The sequence below is a fragment of the Triplophysa rosa genome, linkage group LG22, assembly GCF_024868665.1.
Source record: "Triplophysa rosa linkage group LG22, Trosa_1v2, whole genome shotgun sequence".
NCBI classification, from domain to species: Eukaryota; Metazoa; Chordata; class Actinopteri; order Cypriniformes; family Nemacheilidae; genus Triplophysa; species Triplophysa rosa.
The window spans coordinates 14,179,464-14,204,801 of record NC_079911.1 but is presented as its reverse complement, the minus strand read 5'-3'; the positions used below and the strand labels follow the sequence as shown (position 1 = coordinate 14,204,801).

Here is a 25,338-nt window from a genome sequence, read left to right as displayed (position 1 = left end):
AACAAATATGGCTTTTTACTTCCTGATACGTGTTCATTTTTTCCAAGGGTGCAGTTTTGCACACGATTTGCCAAATCATCCGTGACTCATTAATTGCTCATCAAGCGTAAAATAGCTCACGTTTTACACTTTGCGCAAGATTTAATCCCCTCCAGCTAAATCCTAAACCTTATCTTAAATCTTATCCCAAATATTCAGCATTAGCCCAGCTTATTCAAACATGACCTTCCAAACATGTCAACTCGTTTGTCTTTCCCAACGCTTATCAGTTTGTGAGACAGAATTGACTAAGTGTGGATGAGTCTAGACTGCTTCCATCTGGCCATGCGGCACATAATATACGTGTTCTTTAAAGTGTCGGGGGGGGGAGCTTGATACTTTGAGTCGACAGTAAGCTATTTCCTCTAAAATGAGTTCTGAAAACTGATGGCAGAGGAGATGATACAACAGATTTGTCTGTAAAGTGTTTTGTCTTCAATTTCAAATCACTCAAAAAGTTTTCAAGCTCTCAAAGGCATATTACAGAAAAGGTGGGTGAATTCAGGTTGGTTGGGACAGCTTTTTAATATTGAGAGGAATGTCAAAACATGTCCCATACAACCTGAATTTACCTTTAAATCGTTTTTATAAAATACAGTAGATCCAGCTTTAAAATCGCTTTATAGATAGAATACTTTTTTTCGTAAGTGTCACATAAAAACTCCGCATTTATAAGCAGTTGATTCAAAGAGAGAATTCTGTTAAGACCCAGTGTCGTGACTGTAACAGTATTTTGCCCACACACTTGAAAACTTCTATCATGGGAACTGGGTAATACCCGACTGAGGTCACCCCATACGTACTGAAGAGTCTCTTTAGATGTGAGACCCCCTCTCAGGTTACTCCGTCCCCTTAACATAAAAGAAACACCACATAAAAGAGAGCTATACATTCCCCCGGGAGCGAGTTTTGGGTTTCCCTGTCCTGTCACAGTGGTTAGCGTTATCTTTCCAGTCGGACAGAAAGCGTGAATAGCTTCCATAGGTTCTGGAGACGAGAGAGGAGCTCTGCCCCACAGACGGGCATTATTCCGAGTTCTCAGATCTTGTCACGTCACATGATGGACATTCCTGCTGCATTAAAGCTTCTATAGACATGTCTGTCTTTTGTCCTGAGAGATGAAGGCCACATTTAAGCTGCTGGAAAAAAACTGGTGACCAGCTGTTGACCATCATACATTTTACGTTTACAACCGTCGTACTGACTAGCAGTTGAAGGTTTATTTTAGTGCATGCTTTAATAATTCACGGTTCATCTTGTAACTAAGCGATTTTTCATTCTTTTTGATCTTCTAGGAGATGAGATAAGAGAAAGCTGTGAGATGAACAACGTTCGACCCAAACGTCCCTCCGTTCTGCGTAATTCCTCAACAGAGCAGAAGAAACCAAGCGAACAGGACGAGTGTACAGCCGTCTCACTGAACGAATCTCGGACTTTTGATTATGTCAATTATTGTTATTATTGTTATTTATGGGGCGTTTTTTCATCCCGCTCTCACTGTAAATATCATCCGTTGAAGCTTTTTACATGGGGTCCGGACGCAAGGAAAGAAGACTATATTGTATTTATACATGAAAGAAGAAATGAAATCATGTTGAAAAAAGCTTCAATATTATAGATAAGTTAATGTCTGAATGTGCCAACCTCTTTTGTAGAAATGTATACAGGAACATTTCAAAGCATAATAATATTGCACTCACGTTGTGTTGGAAAACAACAAAAAAATACAAAGCACAATACGTGTTGTTTGACCAGCCAGCTAGACGGCCAGTTTCACAATCTTGCCGAGGAACGCTTTTGGCCGTCCATCTGTGGATCCCCGTCGTACACTTACCAGAGAATGTAGTTCCTTTCCCTTTCTTTTCAAAGCCAAGAGAGTTTGTCATTTGACGACTGTTTTGAAAGATTGTACTTGTCTTTTTTTTAAAGGAGTGTTTTGAAGACAGTATGAAAATGTATTGCGTTCAAAAAACAAAATTATGTTCCTTTGACTAACTTTTTGGTAGTCCTTGTTGTTTTGTATAAATAAAATACATTTGCTGAGCTATACATGTATTGTCTTGTATATGTTTTTGTATGACTTTTTTGTATTTTGTGCAGAAATGCGGTGCGATTTCCAGTCAGGTCTATTCGGAGACTATCTTTTGTCTCTAAGGTTACGGCAAAACACGCAGCTACTTCCATCTGGCTGAGCCGCCACTGAGGGGCATGAAATTACCTCTTCCAGGGCAACATTTGAAGCTGGGAGGGATCAGGGGAATGAAATGAAGAAAAGAAAAACCAATTGTGGAGAAGGGGACAGCAAGTTGGATAAAAAGCCGGAAGAGGGTAAGATGAGTTGAGAAGAGGTAAGTAGAAATGTTAGAGTCACTCCCACCTGAGACACGTTGGGCTTGAGGTGATAAAAAATGCAGGGAATGAATAAAGAAAACAAATGGGAAAATGGAAAGCTGTTTGTTCTTGATGAATAAAAGCAGCGAGAAAGAGAACCTAAAATTTACAACAGGTCTTTATCTCTGTAAAATGTCAAATTATTGTGCTGAATCTAGGTGGTCTTCCAGAGAACTGAATCTGAACTACTGTATATTGTGACCATCAAATGACTGACTTTGCAAAGTAGGAGCTGTTCTTAGATCAGTAGCTATTGTTGTTTCTGGAACAATGTTCCTGTCAGACAGGCATAGTTCTTAACCCTAAGCTTTAATTACACCATAAACTAAATGATAGGTTAATAAGAATATGCGGATATGAGGCATATGAAGCCCAAAGCCGAAACCTAAAAGCCTGTCCAGAATATGACTGGTTGACACCAAGAACGTTGATCCAAGAACACATTTTTCTTGGCAAGAGGCAGTTACTGTCATCACATTGGTGTATGAGATCTAAATAAAGTTAGCCTCACGAACGGTAGGATTTAAGAGAATTCTGGATTCTGTCCTCAAATTACAGAGTTCTGAGTTCACAAAATTCAGTAGCCTATGCAAACAGTCAAGTTACGTTGTCAAAACACGTTTGTGTGAGACGTGCTAGTTTTCAATAATGCAATATGTCACGATAATGGACACATCCAATATTGTTGTCATGTACACTTAAAAATATTGTCAATAATTAGAAGTACCTTATTATATACAGTAAGTTGTTTTGATTTCAAGAATGCGCATCAGCTTCTTTTGCATGGTTCAAATTTACATGCTTTAACACTGCATGTGCGCTGTGCATAAAAGGCTAAGTTTTGAGTTTGAATGAAACAGACATTAAATGAAAGTGACTAAAGCATAATAAAAGCATGGATTATTTTATAGTAAAACAGAGGTCAAATTTTGTTCATTTTTATCTGGACTAAAACATAACATCACAGAAAATATTGGTTGAAAATGTTCTCAAGGATTTTTTATTATTTCTTATTACAGTTGTGTTCTCTTGGATTTGAACATGTTTAAAACAGTTTGTTTCTTTATACATTTTATTTACTTGAGTTTACTTGCTTATATTATTTTTATAATTAAATATTTCAGTTTTTTATGGTGGACCAAACTTTAAAAAAATGTTTTAATTGGAAATAAAGAAAGCCATTTATGATTTGATTATACAAATAATACTAAACATTTCACTGCTGTCCTTCTGAAACCTTGTATCACCATATTTTGTCATTTTTCTTTTTTGCCATAAATCATTATTATAATTAGGCAGGCACTCTTTATGTTTGTCACTGGGTTTTGCAAATATCTAACCAATAAAACGTATTAAAACGTGCTTGTCAACTTTGACAACACAGTAGGCTGTTAATCATTTAAAAACAACAGTGTTTTTTTCCATTTACTGAAAAACAGCAGACTTGGATATCCGAGGTTTTGGAAGGACCTCGACGATATCAAACTTGTTAAGAGGACAACATTTAAGTTTTTGTAACAAAATTCAATACCACATTAATACCAAATACTTTTTTGTAAAACATTCACAAATACTTGTGACACCGGCACATGCCTACATTGTAGGCCTACTGTATCATTTCCTAAATGCATCTTGGTGGATCATGTCAAGTGTGCACCAATAATCTTTCTCTTCTAAAGTGCTGCCATTTAATCATATATATATCTGAGGTCCAAAGATCAGGACGTTCACCTTTGAAGGCCTCGTCAGAATTCATCCCATGAAGTCAAGACACAAGAGACTCTTCTTTATGTGTACGCCCTCTGCTCATAAATCACTAGTTCATTCATTAGCTGTGTGTCAGAAGAGACACGCCCAGGAGGGCCGGAGGGGACAAGAGCGCAGTCAAAATACCATTCTCCCATTTCCATGTTAATTACAGAACGCAGAGATGGATGCCTTCAACCTCTTGTTCGTTTAATGTATGCAAAGTGCATGCAATTGCCACATTAAAACCGAGAGGACAGTGTTCAAACAAGCTAGTAAAACACGCGGCTTTGACATTTGCCTTTGAAATCAACGTCAACGTGCTTTACGACGAACACCGGGTTAACATGCCTGAATGCTCTTTCGAGACGGAAAAACGATATTGGTGTTTAGAGATGCACAGCTGCTGGGTTGTTAGCGAGCTACGTTAGCTAAGTACAAGGACTCACTTATATGGTAAGTGAGCAATGTTTACAGCTCCGAGACAAAGTGACGCATCAGGCCGTAAGAGCTTCTAGAATATACGCAGTCAACAGTGTAATTTCCACAATTCCTGACCAATTGCACAATTCCAAGTGCTATTTTCTCTTCGCAGTTTCAGCTAAACTGCTTTTGGATTTGAGTTCAGTGCCTGTGGAGCGCAGGCTTTAGGCAACAGAAGGACCCCTGAGTTTAATCTTTCTCGGGGCAGATTTGGGTCACTGAGGTCCGACAGACAGCCGGATCCCATGGGGTCCGGGGCAAACGCTCCGCAATTTCTCATCTCCACACGCACCACCTCCAACTGGGCACGGGACCCTCTGCAAAGCCCACGCGACGACTGGATGCTGCTCACACAGGGGCTTTAATTGAAATTAATTTAGTGTGTTGACAGATACGGATGAGAGATGATGACGCAGGTGTGGGACATTAATGTCTATTTAGCAGATAATTTAGAGTCTCAAAGCATTACCTTGGAAATTTGTCCCATGTGCTAACTAATCCCGGAAGGCTTTGGATCGGACTCAGAAATGGTCTGACAGAAATTTAGAGACATTTATGCATAGAGTCCAACTTAGCGCAAAATTAATATCGTCTAGCCTACCTATACTATACTTATAATAGAAACTAAATGTAGTTAACAAACCTCTTATCCTAATGCTGCTTTCGAGACAGCTCCGAGGATATTTACAATTCAAACCCGGAAATAACGCCGGAACTCTAGCGCCATTGGCCGATGCAGAGGTCATTTGCGGGTTTGAGATGGAAAATATCCCAAATCTATGGCCTTGTCCCAAATCTATGGCCTTGTCCCAAATGGCGCACTCCGGTCTTGTGGCCCTCCTCCGAGTCCACACTTGGTGACGTCAGGAAGTGCAGACCTATAGGGCACTAGGCACGAGTCCACAAGGGTACACGTGAGTGCATTTTGGGACAGACTTGAGGTCATCACACCGGAAAGAGCAAGCGACTTTCTAATCACTCGCGGTACTTTGTTGTCATTCGCGGATCAGTCTGCGCAGCGCCGTGAAGTCGACCACACTTGTTGTCTCATTGTAATTATTTGGGACTGGAGCTGCCGGTTTTTATTGTTCTGTATTTCATATGTAGATTATGCCACCCGAGCATTATGCAATAGATACTTTTGTTTGTAATGCATTCATTTGTTATGACCTAAATGCAACTGCTTATACTTAATGTTCATAATGTGTTCTTAATATGCATATGTTGTTATTTAATATTTCTCTATAGTTTTGTTTTCATTTTTGTCGTTTTATTGATATTTTGACTCAACTTTAATGTTTAGTTTTCACGTTAACGTTTAGCAATTTTGTCATGTGTCTTTGTTAATTTATTTGTCTATTTTTTATGTTGCTATATAGGTTGAATTTATCTTCATTTGAGGTTTAGTTTAGTTTTTTTATTTACAATTAATTATTTAAGTGACTTTTTCAGTTTATTGCTACATTTTTTTATTTTCGTTTAGTTGTATTTCAGATAATGTTTAGGCTGATATTGTATTTGATTTCAATTAACAAAAATGTTTTGATAGTTTTAGTAAAATGTAAGAACCTTAATACACAACACCTTAGTGACTGCATAGCAACGCTCTTGGCATTGTCAAAAAGTTTGGCTTGGGCAGGCACCACTAACATTCTTTTTATTGTAAAATCAATATCAACAATCAGAAACTTTAAACATTAAAAGTGAAAAAATAAAAAAATTAAAACATCATCTGAAAGTTTTTTTTAAATCAAAAGCCAAATACTTGTAAAAAGGAATTATAGTCAAATATATTATATCATGCAGAATAATCCTTGGGACAAATGGGTGCTCTGCTGTGAAAATTAAAGAACAGTCGAAGAAGAAAGAGGGAGAGAGAAGGGGGTACAAAGTTGGCGATGTATAAGTGTGCTCTTGCATGGTAAACTGGGTCTGCTGGATTACCAGCAGGCTATAAAAAGATGCTTTTTTGGCCATGTACACATTCAAAACTGTAGATCCTAATAGTGTGTTTGTGCACATGCATAGCAGTGTGTAATGGGGGTGGTGTGTTTTTTGTGCCAAGCATATGGCCATGGGCGATAATCCCTCCGCAGTCATGCCATGGTCACTTGTGTTTCCAGTGTGTGTGTGTGTGTGTGTGCGTGTGTGTGTGTGTGTGTGTGTGTGTGGTGTCCGGCGGGTTTGTGATTTGTTTCTGCTGGCTTGCGGTGAGGATTAGAGCTCTGGAGGGCCGTGCGTGTTCTCTTAACAGACCTCTTGTGCTCTGAGATGTTCAGTCCCAAAAACAACAAACACGACCGTGTCAGTGGTCTGAGAGATGTGTTCACACACAACAGCGTTACTCTGCTAAATCTTTCTTTTATTGAGTTTAAAAAGGCAACTGGTAAAAATAAAGTTAGTTTGGTTGAAAATAGGTTTTTAGTAGTGTGAGGATATTCACATGACATGCACACTAGGAACTAAAAGCTAAAAACATTTCTACTGAAAAAAATCTCAACCATAATGAAAATGATTTATTTCTTGGAAAAACAACTATTAGGGTTTTAAAGCAAAACTAATAGAAAAGGAAACTATATTAAAAACTAGGACCAAAAAGTAAACAATGAAAAAGTAATTGGCCATAAAAAATACTCACTTATAAAATAATAAAAAGGACCTAAAATACAAAACGTCTCGTATAATATTTCCTGTGTATTTTAGACTCTTCATATAAAAGCGTATATGATATGGTTTATTAAATAAAATTGGTTATTTACATTTCTTTGAATGCCAATATGAATCTCCTGTACAATTGTCCATGTGGAAAATGAAATCCGTATCTTGCAGCTAAATGTATTCTTTAGCCTTAAACAACCGCGCTACAAACCCAGCTGTTTCAAAACTGCAAGAAAACAGAAATGTGGTCCAAAAGACCTTCAGTCTGAGACTTTAAGCATGATGGAGCTGATCATCGTTGTGAAGGAGTCTTGTGGTTGCTGTCCTGTTGTCCTCTCCAATGCTCAATGCCTGAGTGCCGACTAGATGCTGTGGTTCTCCTGGCATCTCTGGAGGTTTTCAGCTGGGCCTCCAACTCCTCCACCCATGCGGTGCTCCAGTCCCACATGGGCAGAGGCTCCACCTCTCCGAAACACTCTCGAGGGGGGAACAGAACGCTCAGAGGTGATGCGGGCGGGGAGAAATCTGCTGAAATGCACGATCACACACACGCATTGCAAAGGGAATGAACAGATTTGTATGCACACGCACGCACGCACATCAATGCACCTTAAGTACAAATCGGAAAAGCAAACCTATTAATGCGTGTAAAGACACGAGCATTCTGAAGTCAATTTATAATGTAATAATACTAAAAGATGTATAACAGAAAAATCCCCACTGGAGTAAACGGTTATAATGCACAAGGAATTTAACACGATGACTTCACAGAGGAAGAGAGAGAGGAAAACAATCAGTAAATGGAGAGCGAGTAAAGTCCCTGTAGGTTTCTCTTTTGAGAGCAGTGATTGATTTGGTCAAACATCAGAGAGGATTGTGGGGTGACCGAGACAATTTGCAGACAGCCCCTCAAATCCCATTTCTTCTCATTGTAGTAGAGTAGCAGTGCTATTTTACACTGTCTCATTGGGGACCTTAATACCACAGTGCATCCATCCATGAAAATGTACTGCATCGATTATGAAATTAAACAGTTGATTCTAATTGCTATAATGAGTTTTTGTATAGGTGTTTATTTCTTTTTCAAAATGCATTCTTTTAGATTGTGACATTGCCTGTAAAAACCCAACTTAAGTCATTCTTTTGTGATTTATTATTTCTACATAAAACCATCCTACCTTATGTAAAGATCATTCTGTGAAAATATAATCTTGATATCTTTACTATTGACCGAGTAAGGCCATGTCAAAGATTGAAATCATTGGGAAAATTAATGGTTGAAATCAAATTTTGATGCTTATCTCAAAATTATATTCGGAGACCCTTGCCTATCAAACCAGGAGGTATTTGATGTTGCTCAAACTTGCTATTTTCTGACATGTTTGTTTAAAATTGTTATTGCAAAAATGTATTTATATTTAAAAAGGGACCGTTTTTTTACTGATTTTTAATATTTCTTTGATCTGATGAACACAGAGAAAGATATTTGGAAGAAGGCTTGTAACCAAACAGTTCTTGGCCACCATAGACTACCATAGTAGGAAAAATGAATGTTTGCTTTCCTATTTTTTGGTTACAAGCCTTCTTCCAAATATCTTTCTCTGTGTTCATCAGAACAAAGAAATGTAAACAGATTAGGAACCACTTGAGGGTAAGTAGGCCTAAATGAAGACCGAATTTTCATTTTTGGGTGAACTGTTCCTTTAAGTGTGGTTTACTGTATGTTAGAATACTTTTTGAACCCACTGAATTAAAAAAAACGATCTATTTTAAATCAAAGAAAAGAATTGCCAGAAAACATATTCACACTCCTATTAAAGAGTAATAGAAATGGAGGTAGTCATTTGTTTATACAGTTATTTACAATACAAATGAGACAGAATGAAGTATTAAAGCCCCGCAGAGCACAGAAAGTGATCAACTGAGAAAAACTGGTTGAAGTTCACTGAAAAATTGTAATTCTCTCACAATTTAGGCTCTTGGTCATAATTTGGTTAAATCTCATTTGTTCATACATGTCTCGTGACTATTTTTTATTTTGTCACGAGACATGTAAGAAGATGTAAGATTTGAACTCGCCATATTAGAATTTACTGCTTGCTTTGGTTTCAAAATCAGTACAGAAGTTCAAAATATGAATCATTTTCTCACTTCAGATGACATTTGAGTCATTGTGAGTCATCTGAATCACTTTACTATGGATTTATGTGCTTTTTGGAGCTTCAACATTTTGGGACCAATATATATATATATATTTATTTGTGTTCAGCAGAAGAAAGGAAGTCATATACATCTGTGACGGTATAAGAGTGAGTAAATTATGAGAGCATTTTCCGTTTTAGGTGAACTTATCTTTCTTCAGCACAGAAAAGGTGAATGAGTGCAATGTCTGCAAAAGGAACTCAACTGCACGATCAGATTCTTCCACCTAGTGGTCATTTGTAGTAACTGCACCAGTACTTGTTTGTGAGTCATGTTACTTGATCTAAACTTTACAAAAACCCAAACATTTCTTACCTGATAATGTGCCACTCATTGACTCTGCTGTCATTGCCAGCACACGGGCGAAATTTGCATCATTTATGAACGAGCAGTCGGAGGAGCTGATGATGCTGGTTCGAGCGCTCGTCACATTGCTCTCCGACACCGAGCCCCATCCGTTCCACAGCGAGCCCTCCCATTCGCTGCAACAAGAGGAGGGCGTGCTCCTCAGCATGGCTTTCCTGAGCCCCTGAGACTCCTGTTCCTCATCCATGTCTCCGATCTCTCGATCGGCAGGCCCGCAGATGTACCCCAAAGTGGGCGTGGGAGAAAAGAGGCGGGACATTGACGGCGAGCTCTGATAGGAAGCACTAACAAGAAACATAAAAAATGATCCGATGCTCCATCACAGAAATTCCCTTACAATTTTGAGTTCTGACGCATAAGCTTACGTTTGTCCTTGTGGTTTAGGGCTGATCTCCATGTATTGCGTGAGGCCCTGAGTGTCTTCGTAGTCATCGGCAGACAGGCAGAAGGACGCTGTGGAGAGGTGGCTATAAGAGGGGCTCAGCTGGGCTGGGCATCCAGAGGACGTGCTGTGGTGAGATGGACAGCCTGTGGTGGCTACTGAAGGTCCTTGGAGCCCAGAAGCAGCACATACAGACTGCTGAGAGCCAACATCTACTGTTAGCTTGGTGGACCTGGTAGACCTGAGGGATGAGATTTGAAAAAGTGCAAAGTTTAAAATAGTATTTGTCTCCAAAACAAAGACAAAAGAAACACCAAAAACCTTGATTATGTGTCCTGCAACAAACAAGCAACCTCTGAGCAATAAAATTTGACTTTAGAATCATGTTTATGTGTATACATTTCACAGTAGATCTTATGACTTGTTGGTGCTTACAATATTTGACACTGTTCCATGTGGGTTGTGATGTGTCCCCTACCGGCCTGTCTGCCAGGGAAACCCTCCTGTCTATACTGACAGCTTTTAAACACACTTCCTCCCTTTTACAGATGCTCTAATAGATAGTGTGGGCCATTTCCTCTCTATCTGCCTGTCCATTAGAGTTGAGCTACAGGCAAAATTGGACTCCAGTCTTTTAGTTTGAGAGTAACGGTAGTGGACTTCTCTTCTCACGCTGTAATGATACAGTATTGTTACAGACACCATCATTACAGGCCTGTGAGGCCACAATCTTTAAAACATCGGTGAGTAACAGACCGAGGAACACCTCAGCTGTGTCCCACTAGTGTTTTCAGGTGAACACTGAGGTTTATTTACAGCGCAAGATATCAAGACAGAGAGACAATCCTGACTCAGCTGAAGATATAGAATGACCCAGTTTGGGATTCATGTTGGCTAGAACAAGTGAGTTTCTTAGTAATGAGACGCTGAGTTATTATCAGATTTCCCAGCCGAAGATGGTTTGCTGGTCTTTATGTGGTTTCTCTTTATCTTGGGGCTTAGCTGGTGAAAGTGATAGTTCAACCAAAAATGAAAATCTGTCATCATTTACTTAGCCTCTTGTTATTTCAAGGCTGTATTACTTTCTTTCATCTGCAGAAAACAAAAGAAGACATTTTGAAGAATGTTGGTAACCGGCACCCATTCACTTGCATTGGTTTTGTGTCCATACAATAGAAGTGAACGGGTGCCAGCGCTGTTTCGTCACCAACTTACTTCAAAATATCTTCATTTGTGTTCTGCGGAAGAAAGTCGTACAGGTTTGAAATAACAAAATGGTGAGTAGGCTAAATGATGACAGGATTTTTATTTTGGAGTGAACTATCCCTTTAACTACCTTGTCCCCTCAAATCACCTCTCTATACTATCTCTCTATGCTACAAAGTTCTGCACAGCGATGATAGAATAAATATTTTTGGTTTCCCATCGATCCATTTAATCAAAGGTTCTTAAAAAAACAATTTCTTATTACTTTTTATAGTCTAGAGAATCTTTTTTCTCAATAAAGAACCTTTTATGAAAGATTTTTTGAATGTTAAAGGTTCTTCATGGAACAATTCAGCCAAAATGTTTCTTGTAGTCTTGAAGCATAGAAGAAAGGCTGAACTCTAGAGTAAGATTAGGTATATTTAGGATGGTAATCAGCACGGTAGACTGATATTAAAAGCATTTACACATTTTTCAGTAGTGTGAACTGCATTTTATGTGTAATTTTTGTTATTCTATGTTCAATGTTTAAACTGAGGTGCGCGAACCCCTGGTGGTTCACGAGGGAATTGCAGGGAGTTTGTGAGACACTACCAGTTGTTTCCATTACTTAAAAATATAAATAGCAAAGAAATGCTTAGAAATAACAATAGTTATGTAAATTACAACTAATAAAGACTTCAAAACAGATAAAAATCATTGTTTTTGAAGATAAACATGCAAATGTGCTACTAAATATTAAAATATGACTAAAATCATATTATATCATATGATAATAGAATAAACATCTAAAACTCTAGAGAATAGAGAAGTCTTGCCGAATTTAAATTAATTCATTTAAATGACTTATAAATGTAGATGTATCTCACTCGTCCTCTGAGCTGATGCTGTGGTTGTCCTCTGTGGGAAGAGGTGGAGGAGTGGGCAACATGTCCACCAGCTGCAGTGAAGCAGAGTAATGCAGGATCCGTGGAGAATTCAAGGGTTTTACAGGCTCTGAGACACCACCTAAGGGTACAGAGAACAGCTTAAAATATCTAAAACACCTCCAAAATCAGAGCAAACAGCAAAAATCTGTTTAAAAAGACAAATGTCCTTGACTCAAAGGATTGTGTTTGATCTATTCTGACATCAGACAATTGAGGATATAATTTTTAATCATAAAAATGCTTTAAACCCCTTCAAAGCTCAAAAGTGAAAACCTGCTGGATTCTTTCTGAATCTCTGCTGATGGTTGCTTGGAGCGGTGCACACAGTCAAAGCTTGTTGATGCACAGGCATTAAAGGGGCGCTTTTAACCGCATGTAGCTCTGAAAGTGAACAAAAACATGTTTTGTCCCACAGCTAGACAAAACAAACTACTAATGACTAAATGTAAAAAAAATCTCACCTCGTTTATAATTTTTCTCCCAAGATTCTTTCAGCACCCCCATATTGGGCTGGGTAGGGAGGGCACGTTTCCATGGCATCGCCTGCACTTCCCGTACCACGGCGGTCTTTACTATGGGTTCGGTGATGCGGACAGTCTCAGAATTATGGAGCTGAGAGTTGCCGTGGGGCATTCTGGGACAACGGCCGGGACTATTAAACGTCTTCAGTCCGTTTCCACTTAGATCCACATAGAAGGTGCCGTAGACTCCGCAATTGTCTGGCACGATGGGGACGGCTGACCGCAGGGGGTTGGAGTCCTTATTAGCTATTATGGGCAGAGCTGTCGGCAGAGATGTAAAAATCAGACTGATTTACTGTACTTGTGCCAAAATGTCAATGGTAGTTAAAGCTGATGAAGAATCTGTGCAGAACTTTGACTTCGGGGTTGACAGGCGTCTTCTGAAGGCTCTCTTGAGGACATATCAGTCATGCAGAGAGATGATGAGAGGTAAAATGAGAATAGATGGGGGATGCATACTGATGAGATGAAGATACGGGATGTAATGCAGCTCCTGACAGTCTGGATCAGAATGGCCACTGAACTCTGCAGGGGGGTTATGACTATGTATTTTGAGCGCATGCTGTGACTCACTAGTTCTCCGGAAGCCAGAGTTGTCCTGGCTTGGGGTCCAAAATCCCTGCTTGGGCTTGATGCTGGAGTCCGGCCTCCAGCCTCCAGAGATCCACGGAGAGTCTGGCGCAGCCATTCTGCAAAGATAAGTAACAGGAATCTAAAACCAAATGATAGGTGAGCATACAGTTCAGGAACCCTTATTAGTGTACACATATCCAGATTGTTTGGATGGGACAGTTAGACCCCTGCTGCTTTATTTTTGAAAAGAAGGAATTAAATGTTGCACCTGTGTTTGATGATGAGATCTTCACTTTCAAGTCTATACAAGCCTACAAAATGAAATGATAGTGAAAGTTAAAGGGCGTAGAAAAGATTGATGTAGACAGTGATCGTATATACTGTTTTTAAAGGGATAGTTCACCCAAAAATGAAAATTCTTCTATCATTTACTCACCGTAAATCATATTATTTCAAACCTGTATAACTTTCATCTGTACAATGCAAAAGAAAATATTTTGAAGAATGTTGGTAACCGTTGACTTCCATTGTACGGACACAAAACCACTGAGACATTTTTCAAAATATCTTCTTTTGTAGTATAAGAAAGACTCATTTTAAATGATATGAAGAAGGTAAATAAATGACAACAATTGTTATTTTTAGGTGAGCTATCCCTTTAAAAGAGCTCCGTTAAAGATTACCTGAACCTTTGCTTCCCTGTGTTGCAGATCTGACATGTCTTCTGTACAAAAACACGGCTGTAATCATCAAAACACACCACAGGAAGGTGCCGACGCTGCCGATAAATACAGGCTCTTTAATCACAGAAAGGACATGAGACATACTGAGTATGCCTGTTTCATAAGGTGTCTACTCCTGTCTCGACTCTGGGAAAAAAAAGAGCAAAAATTGCTTTATAAGTGTTAAAAAAATAACAGCATATGGGGTTGGAACACAATTACTGTATAATAATGTGAAATAGACTGTACATCCTCTAACATAATAACATGATGAAATAATATGAGCACATCGAACCTTTATTATTTATCATTCAATCTTTTTTTCTGGCTAGGTAAGGTCTAGGATTATACTGTAGTTACCTATCAGCAGTTTATATGGGTCACTCTGACGTCCCACTCCTGCCCCATTAACAGCAGCCACTGTAACCCAGTACAGTCTGTCAGACTGCAGTGAATTGATCTCAATACTGTGTGTGCCACTGTCCACTGTCCAGTTCATTGACTTCAGCTCATCAGACTCCACACACCAAACCTGTCAGATAGAGCCATGAATAGAGTAGGGATCTATCACTCAAAAATAAACATTCTTTCATTATTTACTCACATCATGTCATTCCAAACCTGTATGACTTTCTATCTTCTACCGAACACAAAAGAAGATATTTTGAACAATGTTGGTAACCAAACAACATTGTCCCCCATTGACTTCCACTGTATGGACACAAAACCACGGAGACATTTCTCAAAATATCTTCTTTTGTTTTCCACATAAGAAAGAGGCATATACTGTATATATACATATATTTAAAAAAACAAGATTTTTTTATTTTTAAAGATTGAAAAAGTAGAAACTTCAATAAAAATACCTGATATCCATGAATGATCCCATTGTGAGCATCATGAGGTGGAGGCTGCCAGCTCAGATGGATGGTGTCATTACGGCCAGTAGGCATTGTTATGGAGACATCCTGAGGTGGTGCACTGGGAACTGACAACGGGGAATATATTACTCTATCCTGAGTTATAGTATGTAGTCATCATAGCTACATAATAATGGCTATGTCCAATCCAAAGGGTCCATCAAATACAAAGAGATCACAATTGTGACCTAGAGGGAACTGTATCCCTAGGGTCTGTATAAGTCACTTCATATGAAGAAAATGTCAGTTTTGTCTGCGTTTGGGTTCTGCCTATAACCTGACAGAAAATATCTGCTAAAGCCATGCTGGCAGACCAACTACAGTACATGTTCAAAAAGACCAGCACAACAGCTTGCATGTCAATCATGGGTTTGACACACATGGCTTGGATAAATACTGTATGTCTTCCAGCTACATAAATGTAAAAAATAGGCTGTTGTTTTCCAAATTTAAAGAGCACATTCGCTGTCTGCTGGTGTAATTTGGGTGTAATCTGGATTCTCACCTATTTCTGGCACTCGCAAATGTCTGGTGTTGCTCTCCCTGCCGTACAGACCGCTTCCGTAGGGTCTGACTTTAAACTCGTACTTGTAGCCTCTCTTCAGTGGTCCAACGTGGGTGTGAAGGGCGGCTTGAGGAACACTTTGAGCCATCCAGTCTGAACTAGCCGGCAGGAGAGATCGATACAGAACCTCAAAGCCTTCAAGATAGTGAGGCTGCGAAGCAGAGGTCTGCAACTGTAAACAGAAAACCCACAGGAGAACATATCCATCAGGTCCTTTAGAGAACAACTGATGTTCGAGCAGAGAAGTATTTTACAGATCTCTATACACAACAGCTACATCTCAAAACGTAGTGAGCTTGCTTGATGGCTACTAATCGAAAAAAGGAACTAACTATTAAGGTTGCATGGTAACTGAAATGAAACCACAAAAGTAAGTGATTTAACATGTTCAGAAATGCTATAGTGCAGTATAGTTGCAGTACAAACAAAAACTAGTTGTGTACTAAATGTTTCTTTGCGTCTAAAAACGCAGCGCTCAGGAATGGTTTTTAAAAAAGTGCAGCGTAGAATGCGAGGGTCTCGAGACGTCTTTGCCGTGTTGCCATGTCATGCCAACTTGCAACTGTAAACAAAATCTCGCAACATTTGCCCCGCCTCAGTATTCTTCTGATTGGTCCCCTGCTTTGGAACTGACATTGATGAGTAGCGCTGCGTGTAAAAGTTGAAATTCTTTTAACTTGACACGCCGTCTTAAAAACGCGGCACTCATGTGAGAGGCGCCGCAAAAGACGCGAGCGTAATGGTCATGCACGTCCGTCAAACGCGTGCTTAGATAGAAAAACAAAGGAAAAGTAGCGCATTGGAATGGAAAAACTAGTTCTGTGTGTATGGCCCCTTAAGGATTACTTAAAGTATACTCTTAAAAATTAAAAGTGTAAAGATAGTATAGAAATAGTATAGTATTGTAGTGAAAAGTAGCCTAGCTCTGAAATAGTACACTTACAAGGATACTACTAGTACTGTATATTGATATTAATATACTTGCCACATAAAGTATAGTTAAAAATATAGTTGAACTTTAATAAAATTAACTTAACGTATACTTATTTTGTAAGGGAATTCTACATTATTCTACATTAAATCATATATCAAATTAAAAACAGATGATCTACATCATTTTTATTTTGAAGGTATCCAATAATAAGCGATATTTCTCTCGACCATGCATGATAAACATAGTGAGCTCATTGCAATGGATTCTGGGATTGTCTTATTGAGTGTGAAAACATGCTGGGCTGCTTTAGAATTAAAAAAGCATCATAATATATTAAGGTACACAGCTCATTGGAGCAGTGAGTATATATACTGTATGAAAATGAAAATAAAATGTGTAATACTGTTGTGTGTGATGCTCAGAAATGAACTTAGCTGCATTACCCTCCACATGACTTGAGACATATTTGAGGCTGTACTGAGAACTGTGACGTTCTCCAGACTGACACGTAAGGCAGACAGCTCCTTGTGTAGATCTCTCAGTCTAGTGCTGCCCACATCTGTAATATACATAAGTTAGACATCACTGATCTTAAATGAGTGAGTGGAATACAAATTCTGGGAGGTAGTTGAAATGGGGGTGCTGTTTTAGTAAAAGTGTGCCATTCATAAAAAATTCATTATAGGAATGCAGTGATTGACTATTTTGTTAATGAACACCATTTCTTACCCTCTACGAGCAGTTGTGCGCTGGCCACAGACACTCCGATCTTATTTTCCGCAGTGCAGGTGTATCTGCCCATGTCCTGTGCTGTCACATAGTGGATTTGCAGACTGTGGTCTGGGTTGATTAAATATCTGGAAAACATTATTATGATTGATAATTAGTGATGGAAAAATGAGAAATTTACAGGTTTGAACTGTATTTTTTCAATGATTCTTAATGAATTTTTATGACTTGAAGTAATTATGAGCCTTTAATGGAACCAAACAAGATTAAAATCTTTAAGTGACAATCGTTTTTGAAACAAGCATCCTGAAATAAATACTGTATACCTATTACTACACTAAAATTCTTATGAGTAAGCATCATTGCATTGAAACAGTATTCAATTCTATTAAGTTCTATTGCGTATGTGTACAGTATGTTCATGTAGTCTGAAAAAGTGCAAAATACAGATCAATAGTCAATAAGACCCAATGTTCTCTGTATTCTTCTGACCTGCCATTCGGTAAAGGTCCTTGCTCTCGACTCCATTCAACAGAAGGCATGGGGTCTCCGTCTGCTTTACAGAAAAACTGTGCAGACTCCCCGAGCTGCACCGAGACATCCTCTGGTTTCTGCAATAACACCGGCTTGGCTGTGAAAGTAAGTCAGATGCATGAGTTTCCATTCTTACCGAGCAATATAATGTATTGCAGAGTCCTAGAACTCATACCACTGATCAAACATCGTAAAACCCTGACATAGTAATGGCCAAACTGAGTCTTAATTTAATTCAATTCGTCTGTATAATACAGGTTTTAAAGGTAGTTTTAAAAAAGGCACTCCTAAACACTGAGCTATTAAGACATTCGGTTTCAAAGGCAAATTTTGATAGCTTGAAGGGAGCTGTCATCATTTACTCACCCTCGAGTTGCTCCAAATCTGTATAAATTTATTTGCTCTATGGTAGTCAATGGTGGCCAAGAACTGTTTGGTTATAAGCATTCTTCCAAATATCTTTCTCTGTCTGTCTTTGTTTTCATCAGAACAAAGAAACGTATAAAGATTTAGACCATGCGAGTGTGAGTAAGTGAAGACAGAACTTTCATTTTTGGGGGAACTGTTCCTTTGATGTACATGTATAAGCACAGTAACAGGTCTCACCTAATACAGACAGCCGGGCTGCCCTGCTCTCTCTCACACCAACTGTGTTTGTGGCTATACAGCTATAAACTCCAGAGTCATTCTTCTGAGCTGGAGCAATGATCAGTTTACCATTGAGTTCCTATACATCATGCAGAGAGACAAATTGTAGATAATCATACATGCAGAAAACACATTTCGGTGTCATGAGGTTCTTATTGGTTCATTTTCTGTGTTGTACTGCCCTCTATGGACGTATTCAGGATACAGCTCCTAAGATAAAGATGAGTGTTTTAAAAAATGTAAAATACTTTCTATTATCCGAGTTCAATGTGCAGCGGCTACTTTTAGCGAGCACTTTTCACCCCTAAAAGTGTGAATACTGTGGCTCTGTTAGTTCAAACATTTGTGGTTTGTATCAGCATTTGGCGACTTTACACGTGTCTAATTTCTTCATTAGTGTCACTGAACAAAACTGTAAAAATACTAGTGTACACAGGTTTTTGTTATAATTAATCTCAAAATGTACCATGATATATTGTATGTATATTGTATTGTAAAATGACGAGACCCCCCACTTACAAGTTCAACCCAGTAAAAAACTCTAAAACTTGGCATAACTACAATCATATAAAATAACCCCAAAAAACTCCAAAAACACTAATCATTTCAGATGATTTTAATGCTCGTTTTGTTTGATTTTTGAATGATTTTCATCATCTTGAGGCCTCCTAGTGGGCACTGGCACCCTGGTTGAGAAACTCCAAAGCATAAATGTTTTTTGAAGAGTTTGTCTTGCACTCACGGTGTAATGTTCATTGCTGCTGTTGATGAGAATTCCATCTTTTCTCCAGGTGGTGTTGGGTTCAGGTTGTCCTACAGGTGGACTGCAGTTCATCACAGCTACCTCACCAACCGCCACCTCTATATCACCTGGCTGGACACGGAACTCCTCCCGAAGAGCTGGAAATAACACACATGATCAGAAACACAATTCGGTCACTAATGTGCACAATTATGATATCACCTGGGCCAATTATTCTGCAGATATCTGTTAGGGATTTTACGATTATTGGTATCTTTTATAGCTGTGTGTGCTTTGCTAATTGATGCATATGGATTATATCATCTGAAATATAAAGACAGACTTATAATACGCGAATTTTGTTTTAAAATATATTAAATACTTTAATATTTAGCATTATTCATTACTTTGAAATGCATAGTGGTCGGTCAATGTGCATATACACATTTTTCTGAATATTTCAGCAGTTTCATTTAGATAACAAATCTCTCTTTTTTTTCTTTCAATCTTTGCCGTCAACATAACTTCCTTAATGCTTTCGACAATAAAGCCCACTGCCAACTTGACTGACGTAGCTCGTCTTTGTGTTCCACATTATCTAGGAGTGAATCAAAGCAAACAAAACCCAAATTCATTGTGTGCAACAATTGCTGGACATGTCTCAATTAGGTCCAGCTCCGCTCCGGTGGAATGCAGAGTAAACCGACCCGTTCAGGATTCTGTTTGCTCCACAAACACAGCATGTTGTCAAAGCTACAATTAGTCTACTGTTTGTTTCACAGAAGAAGCCAAACTTTGACATCTGATCTCCAGTCATCTCATTGACCATCTTAATGAGCTTCCTCGCCCTCTTGTTTCCCTTGAGAACGTAAACAGATCTTGATAAGCAAACTCATCTTTTCTTAAACCATGATGATTCAAACCTGCTATATGAAGAGAAGCGTTCCTGCTTGTTGCCACTCCAGCGCTGTTCTGGGCGACTCAGGCGTACATGGCTTCATGAGATTGACTCTTCCGGCCGGAGATGGATACGCTGAAGAAAAACAAACTTCCTTCTGGTAAAACGATAGGCCTTGATTCTACATCCATCCTTTCTGTGTCAAGTGGCTGCCCGTTCCGAAGCCACTGGATGGTGGGCTCAGGGTTGCCCTCAGCCCTGCAGGACAGCGTGGCCGGGCTACCCGCCCTGACCACCACATCGGTTGGATGGTGGACGATACGGGGGAGACTGTTATCAATGAGCCTGGAACCTGAAAGCAATCCAGAATAAGTTAGAACTATACAGTACGTGTGGAATTATAAAGCATTGCAAAAAGGAAAAGTATATCCAAAGTATACTGGCTTTCAAAAAACAAAGTCTGATAGATGGTCTGATGCCCGCTACACTGGATGACCTGTCAGCGAGCAAGGGAAACACACTTCCTCTACAAAATGGAAACAGAGTCATGTGGGGGTCTGTTTTTCCTGCTGCGAGAGGAACAAAGGACCAGCGCTCGCAAACAAAGTCATGCAGCAACAGGACATCCGTCACCTGTGCATCAAGTGTAGGAATGGCCCTCTCCTATTATTGGCCAACTTACAATGTCTTACAATGTCTCTTTGTACTCTCGCGCCAAAACATGCCAATCACATGGGCATGAGAGGGTGTCTGTGAAACAAACAAGCACACTTGATTGGGTCCCTGTGCTCCCCCTAATTTAATTTCTATTTTGGGGGGGGACTAAATTGTGTTTGTAAACAAAAATTAAAATAAGTCAGAATGATATAGGCCAGGGTGTACTGGGTGTACTGCACAATGGAGTATTTGAGTGCTACATTCTTGGCGAAATATGTGTTTGACTATTAAAAGTTTCTATTGTCTCTGATGGGGGAGCTTCCTGAAAAAGAGGAAACCAAGAGTCTCACAGTCCTGCTATGTCATTTCACGCAAGAAGAATTTGGCGGAAATTTTTCACGTTTGTAAAAGAGCAATACCACATTTTTAACGGTAAATTGTGACATTCTGTATACAACAAGAAATGTATTGTTTAAAAAAATAAGCTAATACGCACTTTTGGCACAAAGATGGATGTAATTTGACGGATTTGGTTTATCCATCAGATCAAATCTGTCAATATAAGGTTGCGGACTTCAAATTAGTGCTCCGAATAAGCATTCGTTTTCTTATAATGTTTAAAAGCAGTTAATACATTTATTAATAAAGTTTTCTCTTCAAATATTTAGACAAAAAATAAAGTTAAAAATATCAGACACTTTTAAAAAAATCATGGTCAACATTAATGGATTAAAAATATAGAAAAATAAATGCGAAATTAAATTAACATAGACATCATTTTAAAAACAAAGTATCACTTCAGTTCGATTCAAAGACACTAGTTACACATTCAAACAAAACAATTTTGCTTACCTTGAATATTATAAATAATTCCTAAAACCCAACAAATCTTGAGAAAGAGCCTCATTACGTTAAGTGGGAAATTTAGTCCGTCAAAAGCATCGCTGTCCAATCAAATTCTTCTCGCTGCACATTCGCGACAAACATAGATTGCTTTACAAACAATATTCAGACACGCCGTGGTGTTGTTTAATTTCTCGTGTATTGAATGTTGAAGCAGGCATCTCTCTCTCTCTCTCTCTCTCTCTCTCTCTCTCTCTCTCTCAGTTGTGTTGAAGAAAGTTGTGTTGAAGAAAGCGCCTTCCGGATCTGGGACCCTCCCCGCTGCCTCGGACCCACAGCAAAAGTTGATGACATGAGTATAGTGCACTGACGTCTCCGATGACTGACGAACAGGTATTTAGTTGGGCTAACAAAATCACACGAGTGATTCAAAGTTTCCTGAAGTGATGCTTAAGTCTGTTTTTGTTTGAATTTACAGCGATATGTTTGAGGTTTATGTAGGCTAAATACTTTGAAAGTTTGAAAAAAATAATTTAGTGATGTGATATTTCTACAAAGCATGAACAAATTACAGCAGATTAGAAAAAGGAAGCTCATGACCTCACAGCCATGAAACAATTTCAGAAAAACTTCCTCCCGTGAACTGCACAAACATGTTAAAACATATTCCAATTTCTTTTCTTTGTTATTACTAAATAGAATATAAATGCAGTTAATGGAAAAAGTAAAGATATCTGACTCTATGGGTGCGTTTACACTTGGCATTAACATGCGACCTGTATCTGGATGTTGTCCACATACACATTTAAAAGACAAGTGTAAACGCACCCTCTGTTATCAACTGGGGAACATTTATTACGCAAAGTTGTGTGACTGATTCATAAACATTTTAGCTGCTGGACTTAGACTTTAAAGTTAAAGGGAAAAGCTCACCCCTTAATAAAACTGCTGTCATAATTTTCTCAGCCTCATGTCATTGCAAATGTGTAAGACTTTTTTTCTGCAGAACATACAAAAAGATTTAAAAAAACGTTGATAACCAAACATCGGAACCCTTTGACTTGCATGGACACCGAAATTTCTCAAAATACCTTTTTGTGTGTGTTTGTGTTCCATAAAAGAAAATCATACAGGTTTGAAATGAGTAAATTAATCTTAATTTGGGTAGCCTATACTATTTCATGAAAAAGACATAAAAATGGAATTTAAAAACCAAAGAACATTCAGAGTAAATAATATACTAACATAATAACGTAATATAATATACTAACACAATAAATCAGAAACTATGTTGGCAAAGCTGTAGCTATACAACACTGAGATCTAAAACACTTGCTAGTTCCAATTACAATTAAGTCCGTGTAAATACGGTCCCTGAGGGGACGAGAGAGAGGGAAGAAAATAAAAGGAGAGGCGGCAGTTCATTTTCTCGAAAGCCACATATAAATAAAGTGTTGTTTAGAGAACTGTCCATTGTGTGGCCTAAAAGAGCAGGCTGCACTGATGGACACATATATTGATCCAGAGAGCACCGCCTAGATGGCCTGTGGATTATCCAGCATTCAGCCACTAACAAAAGCTACTGAAGAACTGTGGAGCTGCATACCACAACACAGAATTAAAGCAGGACCGCAAAAGAAGTCGGGTCTGATTTACTTTCTAGAAGGCCCACGGTAACTTCACTGCACGTTCAAATCATAAATAAATCTGTTTGAGCTTTTTCACAATGCCTGGCCGTGATTGAAAAATGAATGTACCAAAAACTGTCTCAGTTAAGGTTAAAGTACATCTTTCAACAGAGTAACAAGTGGTCAGAATGTTTAATTTGTTCTTTTTTATGTTGAAAATATATACATTTCTCTTTATAGTAGACTGCTCAAACACAAAATGAAGTATTTATGTCTTTCGATGTTTAAGAAAAAATACATTTATTTGCTTGAAGTAGACAATAAACAAAACATTTTATACTGAGCTGTCACTTGCGCTTTTGTTTCGAGAAATAATTGTATATTTAATCAATAAAATAGTTAGAAAAGGAAGAGGAAATGTCTTTCATAGCACTTTTCTTTCCTGTACTTCCAAGGTTATTTTTTCCTACACTCCATTTTTAAAGCCCCAGTCTCTCAACGACATCAACTATTCAAGAAATCAGTCTCACATCACAAATAATTGAATTTGTTTGGATAGAACTAAAGTTTTTGCAACAGTCGAGCTTCCATTGTGTAAATGTAATAAACATACTGTTACGATCATATTCACTTTAAAAATGATTTCTGTATACATTTATTTGTACTGTGACCAATAAGTGAGAAACTTTATCAAGTTATCATTGTCTTTCTGTTTTAATTTATTACAAACTATACCAACTGAAGTTTCTGCAACAGTCCTTCAGCTTCCATTGTCTAAATGTAATAAAACATACGGTTACCATCACATTCACAGAAAAAATTCAAATGTACTGTGACCAAGTGAAAATTCACAAAGTGTAAACTTTTATCAAGTTATCACTTTCTTTCTGATTTTATTTACTACAAGCTACACCGACAAAAGTCAAGCTTCCATGACATGAATGTAATAAAACATACCGTGGCGTGTTACCATCACTTTTACTTAAAAATATATATTTTTTATACATTCAATTGTGCTGTCACCAAGCGAAAAATCACAAAGTAAAAACTTTATCAAGTTATCAATGTCTTTCTGATTTCATGCTCTGGACCTCATGCCGATACACTGAGAGAGACGGTGAACTCTAAAGCTTTGCAGAAAATCACTTCAACTCTCTAAATTAAAGCATTTAAATATATAATCAACTTTTAAGATATACTTAACACATTTCTTAACCAGGTGTCCTATATTCATATTGCATAAGCTTTGTCATTGTTTATATTTCAAAACCAGCTATATTCTAGGAAATATCCATTGGTGTTACCTTTCCTGCGATGGGCCCTGTCCCTATGTGATGCCCGGTGATGTGCCAGGCGATGGCGAAGGTGCCCTCTCCCCTCTGACCTTTCTGACCTCTGTTCCACTTGCGTCCTCTGTGCCAGCTGCTCATCAGGTGAGCACTCGCACTGGCACTGACACTGGCGCGACGCCTCGATCCAGGTACACAGCCATGCCACCCAGATCAGCCATGCAGACACCTGCATCTTCAGACTAAAACTCCTCTCTTCCGCTTTGGCACTTCCACTACCATCCCAACCGCGGCTAAGACTGAACCGCCCTTCTCCCCTCGGCCGCCCGAACGTCTCGGTGCTAAATTATTTGGAGATTGTTATAGCCAATGTTTTTTCTTTATATTCCACAAATGCTTTGTATTTACATTCCCTCCCTCTTTTTTTCTCTCCCTCTCTTTCCCTCTCCCTCCTCTTTCTCGCCTCTCTTGTCTCTTTTGGGAAAGAAGTTGGCGGAAACAATGATTGAAAAACAAGTTTCAGGCCCCATGCTGGGAGCGCAGGAGAGGAGGAGAGGGGAATGGGTACTGTCTCCTCCAACAACATCTGTGTCATTCGTTCTGCACGTCGCAAAGGCAGAAAACAAGGCCGGGACCAAAGGGGAGGGGCGGAAAGAGATCTCCCACACCGAAAGGATCAGTTCCATTAATCAAGTGTTTGCTAGTCGACTGATCAAATCCTTTGGAATGACAA

General features: G+C 38.7%; 2 protein-coding genes across 4 annotated transcripts in view; one reads left to right on the top strand and one right to left on the bottom strand.

Annotated features, from left to right (window-relative positions):
- The window catches only part of robo3 (roundabout, axon guidance receptor, homolog 3 (Drosophila)), a 123,238-nt gene extending 121,158 nt beyond the window's left edge, over positions 1 to 2,080 (top strand). For all 3 annotated transcript variants that reach the window (XM_057321164.1, XM_057321166.1, XM_057321165.1), the window contains exon 27: positions 1,335 to 2,080. In XM_057321164.1, the coding sequence (XP_057177147.1) occupies positions 1,335 to 1,346 (12 nt within the window). In that variant the 3' untranslated portion in view covers positions 1,347 to 2,080. The remainder of the gene's footprint in view (positions 1 to 1,334) is intronic.
- A 4,281-nt stretch (positions 2,081 to 6,361) lies between these two features.
- On the bottom strand, positions 6,362 to 25,082 carry robo4 (roundabout, axon guidance receptor, homolog 4 (Drosophila)). The gene is given in 19 exon segments (XM_057321755.1): positions 6,362 to 7,845; positions 9,835 to 10,169; positions 10,251 to 10,508; positions 12,343 to 12,481; positions 12,676 to 12,783; positions 12,864 to 13,184; positions 13,497 to 13,612; positions 13,765 to 13,807; positions 14,180 to 14,365; positions 14,579 to 14,750; positions 15,085 to 15,206; positions 15,644 to 15,875; positions 17,081 to 17,196; positions 17,367 to 17,494; positions 17,859 to 17,997; positions 18,507 to 18,627; positions 19,291 to 19,448; positions 20,214 to 20,540; positions 24,621 to 25,082. Coding segments are annotated over 19 exon segments (3,477 nt in total). The 5' UTR covers positions 24,841 to 25,082; the 3' UTR covers positions 6,362 to 7,609.
- Between the last annotated feature and the right edge of the window lie 256 nt (positions 25,083 to 25,338).